Source organism: Hyalella azteca, unplaced genomic scaffold (assembly GCF_000764305.2).
Source record: "Hyalella azteca isolate HAZT.00-mixed unplaced genomic scaffold, Hazt_2.0.2 contig5104, whole genome shotgun sequence".
NCBI classification, from domain to species: Eukaryota; Metazoa; Arthropoda; class Malacostraca; order Amphipoda; family Hyalellidae; genus Hyalella; species Hyalella azteca.
In genome coordinates, this window is record NW_025935305.1 from 315,747 (window position 1) to 334,280 (window position 18,534).

General features: G+C 39.0%; 1 protein-coding gene across 4 annotated transcripts in view; it reads left to right on the forward strand.

The window, feature by feature from the left end:
• LOC108668245 (dual oxidase maturation factor 1) overlaps nucleotides 1–16,964 on the forward strand; it is a 30,902-nt gene extending 13,938 nt beyond the window's left edge. For 3 of the 4 annotated variants that reach the window (XM_018155424.2, XM_018155425.2, XM_018155422.2), the window contains exons 2-7: nucleotides 4,396–4,604; nucleotides 7,124–7,181; nucleotides 13,156–13,309; nucleotides 13,984–14,393; nucleotides 14,758–15,571; nucleotides 15,878–16,964. In XM_018155424.2, coding sequence (XP_018010913.1) covers nucleotides 4,440–4,604; nucleotides 7,124–7,181; nucleotides 13,156–13,309; nucleotides 13,984–14,393; nucleotides 14,758–15,571; nucleotides 15,878–15,932 — 1,656 coding nt within the window. In that variant the 5' untranslated portion in view covers nucleotides 4,396–4,439 and the 3' untranslated portion in view covers nucleotides 15,933–16,964. Of the gene's footprint in view, nucleotides 1–4,395; nucleotides 4,605–7,123; nucleotides 7,182–13,155; nucleotides 13,310–13,338; nucleotides 13,466–13,983; nucleotides 14,394–14,757; nucleotides 15,572–15,877 lie in introns of those variants that run through there. The other variant, XM_018155426.1, reaches the window with a different exon arrangement.
• Nucleotides 16,965–18,534: the final 1,570 nt, after the last annotated feature.

The following is an 18,534-nucleotide window of genomic DNA, read 5'->3' on the forward strand; positions in this document are numbered from 1 at the left end:
TTGAAAGAGTACGTTCCATTCTATGAAGACGCTAGCGCTGAACAAATCGCGAAGATAGGTATTTGATTGCTGCTCTGAGAAGCGGATGAAGTAGGTATATACGTATGACTACGGCTTCTTTGATACCAATGTTGGCTTCACTAAATATGGCTTCACTAAATATGGCTCCACTAAATATGATACTAAATGAACAGCCAAGCAGATTGTTTTCACATATTCAAATTATCTCGAACGATTACTGAGAATGTTTTCCGAATTTATGGCCATTTATTGAAACCTCATCATGCTTGAATCATCGTTCCCAGCGAGAACGAAGTAACCTTTGCTTGTCCAGTCGATAACTGAACCACGACCGGTGAAGATCTTCACTAAATTTTCACTTGTCAGAAACTTCATTGCGCGTCGAGTTGACCGCCAAAATTACAATACGGGCTTGGATTTATAAACCAGTCTAATTTATTAATTATATAGTCTTCACGCTTATTTTTGAAGCATCTGTCAGGATGTATATGTATTGTTATCGCTTCCAGAAGCTCAAGGTGTGTTTATTATTGTTTAGTGGGCGTACAATACAGATGGGCCGTCGTTATTCATCCTTAACTCGTCATAATTATGTTGTAAATTTACAGGAGATTTTTCATAGAACAATTCACAATGCGGAATGCTAATTTATGGACTTGTTTAAAGTGATGCTGAGTTTAACTTCTGCTTTACAATATTTATCTAAATCGTTCTTGATCTTCGAGGAAATATTGGATGTTTAAATCCGCTACTGACAGTCCACTCACAATCGATGGATTCCGCCACAAAAAATTGACTCATTGAAGCCTTATTTTGACTATTTGATTAATTTTTTGACGACCTAGTTTCGACGTTATACGCACAGAAAAAATATCACACCTCTCAATATTGGCTCAATGTTGACTTGCCACGCTCAATGTTGACTTGCCACGCTCAATGTTGACTTGCCACGCTCAATGTTGACTTGCCACGCTTAATATTAGCTTGCCACGTCATAAATAGTTCTCATGCCACCATGTGCATAAATGACTTGATCGCCACGCGCTGCCGCCACATCACGCGCCACGGCGGCCCTCATGAGCGTGGTGCTGTGTAGGCCGGTCACGCGTCGCGCGTGACGTAACGCGTGCCCTGCAATCTCTTGCAGTTACAAATGGAGTAACGTGGAAATTCTACATTTAGAAGCAACTGCATGTACAATATAGGATTTACAGCATTTTTGCGATAGGTTTTTGCATTATAGTGTTCCTGATTGAACGATCTTAGCCGTTGGAGATTTTAAGGACGAATGTATAAGAAATTTTAATTATAAACGTAGTCCAGGAAATAGGCCGTTTAAACGTCCTCCATTTCGACTTCCATTCTCCTGTACCTGCTTAGTACGCACCACGTGAATGTACCCGCGTCAAATTCAAGTATTCTATTCAAGTGTATTGTACACTCTCGTAATTATCTATAGCAATTAAGTGTTTAGAGGATGCGAAGCTGGTTTTTTGTCGTTGCCGATGCGGGGATAATGGAGACGTTTTTCGCTTGCCCGGAAGAGGATTGCAACGCTTGTGTCGCCTTATATCCTTCATCAGGTTTTTCAGCCGTTTCTTTGATTTATCATTCATCGTGATATACAATTTATTTCAGCTTTCAAATTTTCTCATCTCATCAAGTTAACTGTCGCCTGCATCCTTCAACATTGATTGACCAGCATTTTGAGTCCGCGAGAAATCACCTTTATAGACTTGACCTGTTCGCATTTGTGATTTTTGTGTTGAACCCGATCCTGCGTTGAATTTTGTGTGTTCAATGCTCGAAATTTCTGCCTCGCACTGGCTTGGCTGAACACAGCATGCAGGTCTTTTTTCACACTTCTATCATAGTGTAACTTTAGAGTGTTCACCCATTCCGTTTTTACATTCATCTGTGTAAGGCAAATGTTAGAATATTAACCAATCCCGTTTTACGGTCATTGATATATTCAGTCAATATTCGTCTTAAGTTAAGACGTTGGACACGGGGGTTTGTTGTTAATTTCTAGGTCATATCTTACTGTTGTGTATAGAACGGAGACACTCAAGCGTCGATCAGTGCAGTCACTTGCCAGCTGTTGGGTAATTACAGGCTTGTTAAGCTCCGATGTATACGACCGTGGCCTTCACTGTTCAATAGAGCAGCGGCAAACGCCAACTAACTATAGCTCGTTACCAAACTCCGATCAGTGATTAAACATTTTCTTGGTCAAACACAGTGATTTATTCCCATAAGTTCGTTGTAACGAGACATCAGTACTATTCCCAAGTTTCGTCTGAACGATCTAAATGCAAAGTATGAGAATAATAAATTTTTATCACTAAACGATACTTACTAAAAGAAATCGTTTGTGCTTAACCTGAAACTTCGAATTTGGGCAAAATATTTATTGTTAATTTTTCTTCGGTTCGTTTTAGTGTTAATTGTTACTCAAATAAAATTGTAATTCATTCCTTGAATATTGTTCTACTCTCTTCCATAGATTTTCCATAGATCAAATCGTGGAATTTTTCGTCACCCCTTGTCCCCGTCTGTTGATGGTCTCAGATGAGGAACTGCTCGAACTCAGTCGCATTCTCGTCTCATTAGAAGTGATGTGAGGAAGGTTACGAGCTTTTCCAGCATTTCCGCGTACGGCGACCTCCTCGTGCTTGAAGTGAACAGCTGTCGTAGTGTTCAATCTCACGTGAGTTGCCGTGCAGCCTCGCCTCCGCGTGGATGTCAATGTCGACGAGAGCATTAAGATGGAAGGCCTCGCTGCTGCTATGCCTGCCTCCAACCGACGTGCTTGTGTGGCCGAGAACATTCCACTCGCGCCGTCCGCCTAACGCAAATATTCTAGACTTGCTAACCTATGTGTATGAAATAGGTATTGTGAGTTGGAATTGATATTACTTTAAGGTTTTCTGATGAAATCATATATGCCAATCAGAAGGCTATTTTAATAAAATCATGTAACCCAGAAAGATATCACGAACCGTGTACATGTTAAGTATCAATCAGATTAATTTTAAAGCGTATTTCGTGCATTCGTGCATTCACTTGCGGTTTACTCTTAAAAATTCATGGCATGCAAATGGAGCGATGATCCCAGGAGTCTCTAGACCTTCCTGATTTCCCCGATTTTAACGGTTGCCTAAAAGTTCACTTTAAGTCCGAAGTTTCTATGCATTCTTGTTACTAAAATATGCATAATTCACTAGAAAATTTCGAACATTAGTTTAGATGAAGATATTTTTCTTAATATATCCCACGATAATGTATTTATTTATTACATTTAAGACACGAAAAAATTTATTCCTTTTATAAAGAGAAAAGTGTGGTGTGTCGGCATCGTTATGGCAGCAGTGGGTAATTCAGAGACCGCTGATAGGGTTAGGTTTACGATATGCTACTTGATTCAGTAATTCACCGCCGAGCTTATTAACGATTCATGGCTGTCTCTTTCAACGATTCAATACGAATAATTTACTATTCAATTAATATTTTATGATAACCAATACACCAGTTCTGCTATGCTTGTTGGTTATTCAGTTTTGTGAACCAAACTACCCTCCGCTTATTATTCGATCCGATCATTAACGGGCAATTGTTCTATCATGAGATGTTGATTCAATGCTGTGTCACCTCATCTTAGCCTTTGATATGATTATCTATTCAGTCCATTGTTCCAAGCTTTGTGTCAGGTGCTTGGACTTCCCTTAACTCTGCATATGACTTGGTCACTAACATGTCCATTGCCAGACTTATGACTTGATCACTAACATGTCGATTGCTAGACTTATGACTTGACCACTAACATGTCCATTGCTAGACTTATGACTTGACCGCCAACATGTCCATTGCTTGACTTATGACTTGATCACTAACATGTCGATTGCTAGACTTATGACTTGACCGCTAACATGTCCATTGCTAGACTTATGACTTGACCGCCAACATGTCCATTGCTTGACTTATGACTTGATCACTAACATGTCCATTGCTAGACTTATGACTTGACCGCTAACATGTCCATTGCTAGACTTATGACTTGACCGCTAACATGTCCATTGCTAGACTTATGACTCGATCACTAACATGCCCATTGCTAGACTTATGACTTTACCGCCAACATGTCCAATGCTAGACTTATGACTTGATCACTAACATGTCCATTGCTAGACTTATGACTTGACCGCTAACATGTCCAATGCTAGACTTATGACTTGATCATTAACATGTCCATTGTTAGTCTTATGATTTGATTACTAACATGTCCGTTGGCTTGTTATGTCGACCCAAGACTTGATAAAAAAATAACTATTCCCCAGCATTTGACATGATCCCTAACACTACCATGCCCCCCAGGGTTGTGTTGACAAGAGGTCAGCCTCGGGCTCGCCAGCGGCACAATGCGTGGTTGGTTTGATGCGTTCCGCACGGAGGGCGGACCAACCCTCTACGCCTACAGCAACCGCACCAGCGTAACCTGTGACGTCACCACCATCACCATAATTCTCGTCTTTCTCACCATATTCTGCGCATTTTGTATCATATTCCCTGGAGTCAGGAAAGAGGTGAGTTGTGAACGTCGTGCGTTTTTTAAAGGCAATTAAAAAAACGTGAACATCCACATGTGTTTAGTGTCTCGTCTTAAAATTTTTAGTGATTAAGTAGTCCATTCCCGACTTCTGCATTGAATTACTTCAAGCCTGCAGTGTCTCAAGTTTTAGTGTAAATAACTTTCCCCTGCATTTTGTCTATTGTGGAAAAAAGTGAGGAGTCTAGAAGCAAAGAAAGTAACAATTGTTTTGTCATTTGCATCGCATTCATTGGAATAATAAGTAGGTAATAACAGAGATAATGCATAACTTCTGCCTCGTACTTTAAAATTCAAGCGCGAATTTGAATGAAAGTAACATGAACTTTAGTGCTATATGCTTCTACTCCCACTCTTACTCACTGATATTACTCCCACATTTTCCCCTTAAAACTCTGAGTCAGAAGAGAGTTTTCTCCGGCGCGTCGCAAGGTCACGTTTTAGGAGTCTGGGTTAACCGATGTGATTCATGTCCCGCGTGAAACTCAGGACATGCGCGTTGTCACTTTCCACACTTGTAAGTTTTTAACGCAGCGTGCGGCTCACAAGGCAACAAATGAACCGCAACGACCTCTTCGCGCTTATAGCCTTTTGTGGCCGGCCGGCCTAACGACGCCTATAACCTTGCTAGGGTTCCTCGCATGCATGATTTGCTGGTCACTCATGAACCTCTCATGACTTCCCCATGTCCTCGTTACTGACTTCTCCCTCGAGCTGAGGGTTGCTTTCTCGCGAAGAAATTGTATTATTTTAATTATTATCTCTTCAACAAAAGGATCGAGTTTGGGTCGTAGACATCAACCTTGTTAGTAAATTCTGCATTTATTTTATTGGTTTTTAATGACCTAAAGAACTATAATCTTAAACGACTGTACATACCATATTGTGTACATATTTAGGCGTTTTTGCCGTAATTTTTTATTTTTTATTAATTATTAATAAAATTTAATGCAAATGCTATATTCCCGTCAAATATGTCGAAACAATTGAAATTAAAATCAATAAACAGCGCCTGATGCACCGTACTGCTTGATATGTTATTTATTTAAATTTTATGACGGGAAGGTTGGTAGTTCTCGATATTTGATTGCTCAATTTAATTTTAGATTTTAATTGTAGATTTCTGTACATAAATTTGCTGTTCAATTCAGTTGGATATAGATGCAGCCTCATTGTCACGGGATGGTGTTTAGTAGACTTGAACCTTAGCAGTGAAGCATGGCTGGAAAATATCCGCTAAACCTTGACTGATGAAGCGAGGTGCGAACACTCGATTGTCTTTTAGTCACGCTTCGTTCCATAACTGAGGCGCTATGAGTCTAAAGCGTTGGTCGGCGTCTTGTGTTCTCAACTTCTCCATGCTTCTGAATTACAGTAACGTTCACAGGCTTTAAAGTTCAATAGCCTTTCACGGTATTAGAAGTATTTGAAACGCTACGAGTGCGGCTATATAGAGCGCGAGTAGACTCGATTGTGTTTAGTGCTGTGAAATTCAAAATAGATCATACTGTTCAGGAAAAAAATGCATGCTCCGTGTTTTCATACAATTTTTTTCCCAGGCTTCATAATTCAACGCCAAAGTAAACTTAAACGATGTTTATTTTTATTTAACTGTAGACAAGCGTGGTTTTTCCACAATAGTTCGATACCGTACAATGGATAAAATTTTAATCAGATCCTGTATTGCTTATGAATGAGCTGCAAAATATTTTGAATCGAAACGATTAAATGGTGAAAAAGTTGAATTTGCGTGTAGTGGAGAGACGTGAGCTGTGAGTAAATTCTGAGTAAATGATTATACTGTTGTTAATAAATATTTTCGTGGCTCTGTGCATTTCCTTGATTTTTAACAGCGCTGTCAAGGCGTCAGAAGTCCCTCAGTGCTGTGAAACCGGTCATCTTCTGAAAATTTTTTCTACATAAGATTTAGATGACACTGAATTTCCTGTAGTTTTTAATTGATCGGCCATAAAATCTCATCAAAGCTTTAGTGTCATGCATCCTAATGGTTTTTCCTGCATTGAAAAGAAACCTGAAAATTGCATGAAATTTCTTCAAATACGGTTTGTAATTGTTTATAATTCATTATAAATCTCTTTTATGACCCCTTTGCCGACTCTATTTATTGATTTTTCACTTCTTCCTTTATCACCCTTTTCGAAGGTGATTGAATTGTTTTTAGATAGAATAAGTTTTGTATTCTCCATTGGGATCCTTTATAATGATCTCTGATGCTCTGATGTGACTTCTCATACAAACCCTTATTTATGTCCTAACTCTTCTCCAATTCTCATTCAATCCTCCAAACAACCCTTCATTTTGGCTATTGTAGGATTCCGTATTACACATTTTATGACGTCATTTCTGATCCCTCTTGTGATAACTTATAACTTCTTCGAAGTCAAATTAATGCATTCTTGTGACACTTCTTGTTGATGCTTTCGTGTTTTTTTATCATGATCAAGCTAATTGTATTTTTATATCTCACTTTTTCAGAGGATATCAACATTTGCCACCGTGTCCCTGAGTCTCGCCACAGGGCTCATCATAACCAGTGAGTATTTACCATTTCATTCATCTTTACATTTTTCGCTTTAAATTTTCAACGAAAATATTTGTCAAAAAATAGTATACTCGTAACTTGGGTAGGTTGTTCTTCTACATTTTCACCCTTCTTCACTTGTTGTCATTCATCTTATTTTACATTTACTTTGCTGTTTTCGCACTGGCTATCTACTTTCGCTTGTATTTATTTTCTTTTCACATACTGACGGTCCGAAATTTACTAACTTATGTTCCTGTATATTTCCTGCACTCTGCGAGCTGGTCAAAATAAATACATCGTTCTTTACTATTGAATAAGTGAGCAGCCTCGCGGCCACAACATTTAAATGCTCCTCTGATGCGTGACTCGCCTTCAGTTTTTCGTACGGAATCAAACAATCCGCAGCAATGCGACGGACGGAACATGACCGGACCAAGTCATTAGGCGCCACTTCCTGGCCGCCGAACTTATTGTTGATTTGTTTGAGTTAAGAACTTGATCATCTCAGGCCCTGTCAACCTAAATAATTTATTTTTAATTTATGAGAGTATAAATATATTCTAATTTATTTATTTACTGCTAATTAGCAGACTGAAACTAACACAAATATTCCCTTCGATGTTTCTCCGATTTTTTTTTCGCCAGATAATTGAAAAGGGATGTTCCATAATTATTAATATTTGTCCCCTTCGAATTTGATAAATCGAATTCATTAGTGCTTTCGTTACTTTCTCGTAGGAATGAATTTTTCATACGAGTTAAATCTTATCGGCACTATAACGTCAACTGTTAATGTGAATTTTGATGAACGTAATTTTTGTTATAGTCTCGATAATGATGATCATTATTAAGGATATCTATCACTAATTGTGATCGCCATCCTCTTTGATGTTGCTTGCCCTGTCAACACCAACAGAAAGTAAAAGTGATTACTTAGCCGCTGAAGTGAAGCCAAGCGTACGATATTGGACTTGAAAATTGTGTACCGTGCAAAGTTCTGAGTTTCAATGCAGCCGAAGTTTTCTGCAGGAAAAGATAAATTTCAAGGTCGAGTCTTTTAATTCCAATATTAGCTCACGTTCACTTCTCGTAAAAAATAATAACGATGGCCTACAATTTCATGATTATTTTTCTTCCAGTTCACGCAGAAACAGTGGTCACGTCGATAACTTGTAATTCTGTTAATTGACGGTGTTCATTAAACTTTCTTTACTCTTATTATAAATTCACCGTCTCTGTTTTCCATACCTATATATATAGCATGTGAGATTCATTTGAAGTATATTTGTGGTCGAAATAAAACATTTTGTGGAACAGATCTAAACTCCTGTTTGAAATATTTTGGATACCTTCACGTTCTACTTGAAAGAAATAAAATTGCAAATTCTTATCTGAAGTTAATTTATTCTAAAAATTGTTGATTTATTTATTTTCATATCAAAATGCCAGCTCGCTCCTTACAGCCTCGGCTTTCCCTCTGTGTTCATTACATTATTATGTTGAAAGCATTTCACAAACATGGACCGCGAAGTGCAGCGTGCTCTCCAATTAAAAGAGTTTTAAATCAAGCTTTTATCCCTGCATAATAAAAGTCGGACAAAAACCTGCACTTCGTTTATTGCTTTACATCGCTAGGTGCAAAATTCCATGGAATAGAAAAGTTCTACTGAGAAGCATGACCGCTTTCTTCCTACATTTTATGAGGTCAGGCTGAACTCGACACGCTGTATACACGATACCGTACGTACAGCCACACCTGCTCGCTGAGATAAATAATAACCTGTAGCCTTCAAAGCTTTTCTTGAGACTCGCTTCGTTGATTACTTCAATTGAACTTATTTATCGCAGGGCTGGAATTTCTAGATTTGTTTGTACTGTTTTTATTATACTTTTAGGCGAATCTAATGATGTGAAATGCCTTTGACTGATAAAATAATAAAAGAATTAAGTATTCTAATTGCTTCTGATGACTATTTTATATATAGTTGTAAAATCCAGCTAACTTTCGATAAATTATTTATAGAAATTTGTCGAAGTTAAGAGAACCAAGTATCTGAGAAGAAATGTGCTTAAAAAACGACGACGCTGTATGAATCATCGGTGACGAAAGTTTATTTTTTAAGTACAACAGTTGCTTCTAATATCCACGAAGTGAATGAAAGCTGTCTTTTTAATGAATTTTACGTATTTTTTTCATTCACTTGATTACTTGTTCACAGCAACGCACAACGTCAGCACAAGCTTCCCATAAAATTTCGTAGCCTCAAATTAAAGTTAGATCTCGTTACCGAAGACCGTCCTAGCTGTGTTCTGCTACTTTTTCATGCACTTGAAATAAAAATATTGAAAAACTTTGATTCACCAGCATCAACATCAATCGTTTATTGCACTCAATTTCATACCATATGAATACTCTAATCTACAATTCGATTCCATTTGAATTATAGTATGAATATTTATCATTTATATACAAATTAAATAATGCAAAGACCGGAGACGGGGCTTCGTGTTGACCTTGTTAATTCTGATATATCCACGTCATAAAAACTACCCTGCCAGTATTTGCTAAAACATATTCTGCTTTGTTGACGTGCAGTGATAATTAGGACAATTTTCGAGTCGAGCTCTCATTTTCGAGTCGAGCTCATATTTTCGAGTAGAACTCTTAATTTTCAGGCTGAGCTCTTATTTTTGAGCTGAGCTCTTATATTAGAGTCGAGCTTTTATTTTCGAGTCGAGCTTTTATTTTCGAGTCGAGCTTTTATTTTCGAGTCGAGCTTTTATTTTCGAGTCGAGCTTTTATTTTCGAGTCGAGCTCTTATTTTCGAGTCGAGCTCTTATTTTTGAGTCGAACTCTTATCTTTGAGTCGAGCTCTTATTTTTTGAGTCTCCCTCAGGGGGGACTTCTGACGCGTGTCTGTTCGCGTCAGAAGTTCTATGGGATTTCGCGAGTCGATATTTTTCGAGTTGAGCTCTCAACTCTTCTTTTCGGGTCGAGGCTCCTACTTGACAGCCACGATACCCCCGACAGATGTTGCATTAATGACCACTTTCCCTGCAAGACTTTTGTCATTACGGGGCAGCGACTGCAAGGCCTTGTGGAGGAAGAAGTTTATCATCTCAAGTCTGTTCTATATGTAGTTGTCATACCGCCACTCATCATGAATGGTTAAAGATCATCTAGAATGTAGATCGTACCTTTAATAATTCTTTCGAGGACAGCTTTCCACCATTTCGTGGGCATTAGAAGCAACTGTTGCACTTTAATCGTTGATATAGAAGAACTAATATTATATTATGGTTCAAATAGTCGAGTAGACGAGGGATAATGCTAGTTATACTCTCTTCAAAATTTTGACGTTGATTCTGAAGAATCTACCTGTAGGAAGAAAAGTGTGCAAATGCTTTTTGTCTAAGGTTAGCAATTGGATTATTGAGATATGTATGCCAAATTCAGCAGTACTCAGTAATATATAGCAGAAATCCAGCGTCATCTGCTCTCTGTTAGAATTTGAGTGCCTTGGACTTCCTTATTGCATTTCGCTGGCCTCTCTTATAATTATTTATTACCCTGCGGCTTTTTAACAAAGTTTTTGTTTAGCTCCTGAGATGACATCTGTGTACAGTTGGTATCTTCGTTGCAACCTGCGTCTGCTGTCAGGATACCTAATATGGCAAGCTTTGTTCCTATATAATACACAACTGTATGCTCATTCATGTTCCTGTATACATAACTGTATGCTCATTCACTCAGCGTGTCGCTGCCATCTTGATTCCCATGTCCTCGTAGATATTTTCTTATCTCCCTGAGCTGTCAGCTGTCATCGCCATTGGCAGGGGCATAGCCATGCCCAATGCATTATCCACCTGCCCATCGGTGATGTTAATGCTGACGTATACATGCAGTCTCGTCTGAATATTCTCAATATATATGCCCACTTAACCTCGCTAGTCGTGCCCAGATAGGCGCCCATATCCTTATTATTTATCATTTTTTTATTGAGTGCACTTATTCTCGCCATTATTAGCGTACTTTTCTTCGCGATATATTTCAACTTATTCCCGATATTTCGGCGTACTTATTTTCGCTCCTCGTACCTAGCAGTCCTTGCAGTTTGGGCGCATTTATTTTCACTATTTAGGCGCACGTATCGTAGATCTTTTATTTTATTTACCCCGATTTGATATGATGAATAAGTACGCGCGGCAGCTCTGCCGTATGCCGGCGTGAAGGTATAAGCAGCATATGCAAGCAGAAGTGAACCTCGCTGTAAAAACTCACAAACGAAACGAAGCGTTTAAGCGCCTTCGTATTGCATGCAATAATTGTGTAGCACACATACGCACGAGAAATGGACAGCCAATCGAGTCTTGTCAACGCGAAATTCATCTTGAGTGTCGAGTCTTCCTGTTTTTGGTTTAAACTTTAAACGATGAGAGTACGAAAGTGTTTTATCTACGCGCATACCTTGCTAAAAAACCGTAGAAATTATTGGTACCAAAGTTGCCGCAGTGCGTAAACGCTGGCATATTGACGAATATGAAGATTACGTGAATGCATTGCGTGTTAGGACGCGTAAATAAGTGCGTATCAGGACTGAGCATGTATGCGCAGCGCGTGCGTTGGCTTGTCATCGCAGAGCTTTCACTCGACCGGGGCTTCGTCTATTGCAGCCCTGCCATGAATTACCGAACTGGAGCGCACGACTTCGCTATAGAATCCTAATCATTTGTATTGGACTTGTCCACGGGGACAAGCCTGTTGCGCAATATGATTTAATATTACCGCAGCTTTCTAAAAAATGTTTTGAAAGTATCTATCCAGTTTAAACTCGTTTCTGAAGGGAATTGATAGTTTAACCTGAAATCTATCGAAATTATCTTAGACAGTTTCGAAATTTGCTGATTGCATATCTGCCTATCATAGTTTGCTATAATGCAAGACAAATAACGAAATTTCTAAAGGCTTACAAGCGGCATTCTCCTCATTCTCTATAGTCACCTATCCTCACTCTACAGAGCAAACTGCATCCTCTACCACCTAACCATACCCTCCACCACCTAACCATACCCTCTACCACTTAACCATACCCTCTACCATCAAGCCATACCCTCAACCACCAAGCTATACTCTCTATCACCAAGCCATACCCTCTACCACCTAACTATACCCTCTACCACCAAGCCATACCTTCTACCACCTAACTATACCCTCTACCACCTAACCATACCCTCTACCACTTAACCATACCCTCTACCACCAAGCTATACTCTCTATCACCAAGCCATACCCTCTACCACTTAACCATACCCTCTACCACCAAGCCATACCCTCTACCACTTAACCATACCCTCTACCACCAAGCCATACCCTCTACTACCAAACCATACCCTCTACCACCAAGCCAAATCCTTATCATTAGTTCATAGTTCTCATCAATAGTCCATAGTTTCACCTGTATGTTGTATGATTGTATAGTATGATTGTTTCCCCTCTAAAATTTGTTAGTCTAATATATTTGCGCCTCCGGATATCACTATCATTTTATTTCAGTTGCTAATTTCTTGTTAGGTAATTTCACTTGCTAATTTCACTTTATTTTATGTAACCGATCAGTTTCTTTCACCTTCTATCCGATTTAAACCCGCTCTTTTCAATTAATAGTTCTGAGGTAATAATATCTGGTAACGATCCAGCGATTATTTCAGTTATAAACAAATTATCGAGTTGGTAATAATTCCGCCTGTATTTTACTGTCCAAGTAAACGTCAAAGCCAAATTGGTAATAATTCCGCCTTGATTTTTCTCCAAATAAACGATAAACTGGTAATAATTCCGCCTTTATTTGTCTAAGTAAACGTCAAACTGGTAATAATTCCGCCTTTATTTTTCTCCAAATAAACGATAAACTGGTAATAATTCCGCCTTTATTTTAGTGTCCAAGTATACGTCAAACTGGTAATAATTCCGCCTTTATTTTAGTGTCCAACCACGCGTCTGGCTGGGAGTCAGCTAGTGGGGAGATCGTGTCGTCGTACCGAGCGTTCTCCCGCGACAAGATCCATGCGAACATCATGGTATCTGTGGGGCTAGACCATGCCAACGTCAGCCTCAGGGTCATACCACAGCACAACAGGTGAGTGTCAACATGCCAGTGTCAGCCTCAGGGTCATACCACAGCACAACAGGTGAGTGGCAACATGCCAGTGTCAGCCTCAGGGTCATACCACAGCACAACAGGTGAGTGGCAACACGCCAGTGTCAGCCTCAGGGTCATACCACAGCACAACAGGTGAGTGGCAACACGCCAGTGTCAGCCTCAGGGTCATACCACAGCACTAAGTTGTGTGCTAATAATGATGCGCCTATCATTCGATTTACATTAATATCAGATAATTTTAAAATTTTCGGACTATTGGTATGGTAAAATTCTAAGTATAGGAATTTTTATCTCCTGGAATCTCCTTAAGTTTTTTTATTTATATCCAACCGATTATTGCTTTGCAGAAAACATGAATAAAATTAAGTTCTTGAAATAAAGGATTGAATTGGTATTTCTAGTTTCTGGCCGTATTTTTGAATGAAATAAACTTCTGTGTCGTGAGCATCGGTCGATATATTAAGCATCAGTCGATATATTATATTACGGTATATATGAAGCTGATTAAGATTACACGAATGTTATGTTCCATAATATGGTTTACAATTTTCACAATCACAGTCGAGGCTCATTAGGTTAATAAACCCTGTTTTGAATCTATACAGAATGTGCTTCTGAATGGTAATCACATCGAAAATTTTCATCTACAGAACACTAGACATCAACTTCAATGAGCGCTTCCATTGGATCAAACCGAACGATCTGAAGGAGCACTACGTAAAGGCGTTAGCCAAAGGCCTACCGTACCCACTGTTGACGGTGGCAGAATATTTGTCGTTGGACAAAGAAGGTTTCTCGTGGGGCCGCAGCTACAGGACTGCCGGCTACTACACCAGCATCATGTTGTGGTCTGCCTTCACAACATGGCTGCTGAGTTGCCTTCTTCTAGTTACCGTGCCACGATACGGAGCCTACCTCCTCGCCATTACTGGTACTCTCATGGGCTTTGCGTGCCTAGTATTCTGGATGCTGAGGCCCGCCACGCCACTCGTCCTCAGGTTCGAGGAGACGGCCATCACGTTCAGCCTGGGCTGGTGCTTCTGGCTCGTCTTGATATGGGGTCAGTTGTGAAACTTCATCAAAATGCTCACTCAAGTATTTAACGAATAAAGAAAATCTTAATTTAACTGTATGATTTTTGATGATATTAAATGCTGAACGATATTAAATGTTGCTGTTGTTTTTAACTAATATTTCATTAATCCATGTGATATTAAATATAAAAACTTTAAAAGCTGCAATGGATAACCTGATTTAATATAATACATAAGTTTATAATATTGTAATTATTTAATGTAATAAGGTTTTGGACCAACTGTTCTTACCAAATATCCGAGATTGTAAATAATGTATAATGAACTTTTCATAGTTTCAGTTTTCCGGCGATTGATCACTCGTTAATTTTCATTAAATTCTTCCACCAGGATGTGTAATCGGAGTTGCTGGCTGTTCCATCGCCACCCTCGACTGGGTGTTCCCTCACAGATTTTCAACAATCTTGGATCTTGATTTCGACACCCCGTACGACCGGCACACGATCATCGAGGACTCGCACGATACCAGAAAGAGAAGGTTCAAGATCCCGCGTCTTGAAGAGCCTATCAACGCTGGTCTTCACGCCGGCTCTCGTCTTCTTAGAAGACTTTCCAAACGAAGCACCAAAGAACCGTCGGCAGGGAAGCACGAAAGCAACCCCGCTGGAGGGCACGATAATCCAACATTCAATATGGAAGAGGCTCCAAAATCATCTTGGAGGACTTCCACTTCTATCTTGCGCACAGATTCCAAAAAGTCCAGCAGGTCTGTCAGATCTGGGAAGTCTGTGAGAGTCAGATCAGACTCCCAAAGATCGAACAATTTTCTCGAGCTGCCGCCCCAGCCTACCGAAGTGGAGGAAAATCGACCGAGTTCTTACGCTCGGTCGGACTCTGAACAGAGCAGAATGTCGATCGGTTCTGGGGGCTCAGATCACAAGAGCGTCAGTTTTGAAGGGGACATTGACGCTAACGAACTTCAAAGCGTCGTTGTCGACGAAGAAAATCATTCAGTTTCGAGGCAAGATTCGACGGAGTCAAGTGCTTCCACTTCATCGTATGGGTTGAAAGCTTTATCGAGAGGCTCTAGTGTCCGAAAAACTACTGGTGGAGCCGAGGAGAACACGCACGAGGGTGTAACGCGCTCCACATCTGCCAACATAATCGTCTTCCATCGAACTGATTCCAGAGGACAACTCCAGAGGTATGCGTGATACAAAGTCTCAACGAGAGTGAAATGGGCAGAAAATAGCAGTATCTTCGTAACGGGTAGTTGAGGCCTACATTAACCCTGCATTGATATTCTTTCATTATTCTTCCTGTAAAAAAAAAATTTGTGAGTGCCAACGATTATACTGACTTCGGCATGGATGACTTAACCAATTGAATTGACTACATGAAAAATTAGAAATGAGATGATTTCGATATTAATTCATGAAATTAATGTATAAAATTTTAACTTTGCATCTATCTCTAGATCCATCATAATATTCTCTTTCTCTGATTTCAGGTTATCAGGAGAAGTGGTTGAGATCCAAACAGATGACTCCTACGAGCCCTGGTAATCATGGCTTCCAGTTCCCTATTTATCTTCCCATTATTTTTAGCGCATCTCCATGACATGACTGGAGGTAACTGGTCTGATTATCCCAATGACTTTCATACATGCACAGTAAACACGAGGGGCGTGATGTGCGAGAAGGCCTCTGCTTTTTCTGTGAACGAAATAAGATAGCCGAAGTCAACAGGAGCCGCGCGGTTGTTGACAATTCATGACTTGGTTTTAAACTATTAGAGTATTTTTGGAATTTATCTTGTTTATAATCTTTGGCCTTAAGGAAATTAATCGTTTCACCTTGTCAGGGTTTTAGCGTGCAAAAGTTTTTAAATCGTCTGCTTGTCTACAGTCGTTTGATCGGAATTGAACATCAGGCTGATAGGAGTTTCGTGTGCAGATGTATTTAGGACCGTGTCATTTAATTAATGTCGCTCCAGATGAACGGCGTGATGTGTAAATTGGAATGCATCTGTGATGAAAATGTTGTTCAACAACATATGCATTATTTTTAGATTTAAGTAGTTAGCTCGTAGCAAGAAGAAATGTCGTATTTCTAAATAGTAGTGAATATATTCCAGTATAATGAATTTTTTCCAGCGATGTGGTGGAGTAGAACTGATGTGCAGCACCTGATGATAAAACAGGTCATCCAGTTTTAGGCTTCGTTTGCGCGTTTTATTGCGAATTTGTGTGCAAAGTAACACGTTCGCCTCTTCCAATATTTTGTACAATTTTAACAATAATCGCGATTTTTAGGAAGAGTGAACTCTATTGCAAGTTTGGCTTCTCGAACTTTATAGTTGAGATCGGAAGTGCTGGGCCAATATTTAAAATATTTAAACTATTATTTTAAATTTGTTAATGTACTTAATTGATCACATTTTAAACTGATGCCTTGTACGAAACTGGCGAGCTGTTTTTATTTAGGTTGATTTTTTACGAAAAATAGCGCTCTGCCATTTTATGCGCACAATCAGTCCCGTGTTGCGAACTAAGAACTGCTTGCCTCATATTGTTATATTAAACGTTTACAATGAAACTGCATTCTTACTTTACCTTTTTGCTCATGTTGCTGAAATTGCCAAATTATGGCAATAAACACTTACAACGAACTCGCAGAAGCTCATGGTCGAAGAAAAATATGTAGAAGACGGGATTTGGAAACATTGTGGAAGAAAACTTATAGGATAGACTCATCTGTCTTGATTCAGATGAGTCTAGTCCGCAATAAACCTAAGATACTAGTCAATTACACCGACATGGAAGAGAAAACATCTGCATTTGACGGTATATTAGAAATGAACAGGAAGATTTTGGAGCATTGAATTACTGCGCCTGGTGTCAATGTCAATCCCAGTCAAGCTTCATCAAGAAATAAATAATCGAGTATTCCCATTAATTTGCATTTCTCGTTAAAGCAAGTGAATATACAATGAAATAGCTAAGTTTAGATGACTGTTGAATTTGTGAGAATTTCGTAGCGCAGCCGAAAATTTATATAATTAATATAAATTATTAATTATAGGATAATATAAACATTTAGTTTTAAAACAAGCCCCAGCTTTCTGTTATGTTCATACGAAGTCCTCACTTGAAACTCTCATAGCTAACAGAGCGATGGTATATATATTATATTTTACCTAACATTAAGCCAACGAAACCAAGCATCAAAACTGAGGCTTGCGACCATCGTCAAACTGTTGAGACGGTAAGTACTTGAGACAAAGTTGCTCTGTGTTCATGTCTTTCTCGACCTGCTGGCTTTATTCACATTTGTGTTGAATCAATAATTATCGTGGATCCGCTATGAACATTTTACCTGCCCTTTTGAAGGAGACATTGCTTGATTAGATCCTAGTCAGTTGAACCTCCAACATTTGTTCAATTATTTCACTACACAGAATTAGGAACAGGCTAATGCCGAGGGACAACAACGACACCAAACGAAATTCAAAACAAAGTCGTCACAAACAGCCATCCGATAGCTGCAGACGATATTTTCGCCAATTAATCTTAAGTGATCAATTTTAAGACATGTCCGGGTCCTGCGAATCCGATTCATCTGACATCATCTGACAACATAATCTGCTAGTTTTACTTTTAAAGTGACATAGAGGCATTGTTCATACCAATAATATTATTAATTCATGATCATTTACAGCAAGTCTTCCAAAACTTTTGTTAATGATCGCCATGTCCTGTATAGTCGCTGTCCTCAATTGCCAACAAATATTACAAATTAAACGATAATAAATGGTAATGGTTGCATTATATTTTGCCTAATGCACTAATAATTTGATAATTTTATAAACTTAGAGTTTGAATGACTTGGCTGGCCACTGACTATTACCTTGTGACGACTGTTCAGTACATCTTTTAGATTATCTTGAGTCAGGCAGCAAACATTTTGTGAAGTGGCAAGTACTAAGAAACCAAAAATCGTTCATACCCAGTAAGTATTTGCGTCCCACTAATGGGACGAGAATCCGACTTTGGGAGCTACTGCTTTGGTACCATTCATTTTAAATAACACTTTTTTAAAATAATGTCTTATAATCTGGGTACCGATAACAAGTAAACATCTGAAAAGCTAACAAGGCTATCAACGA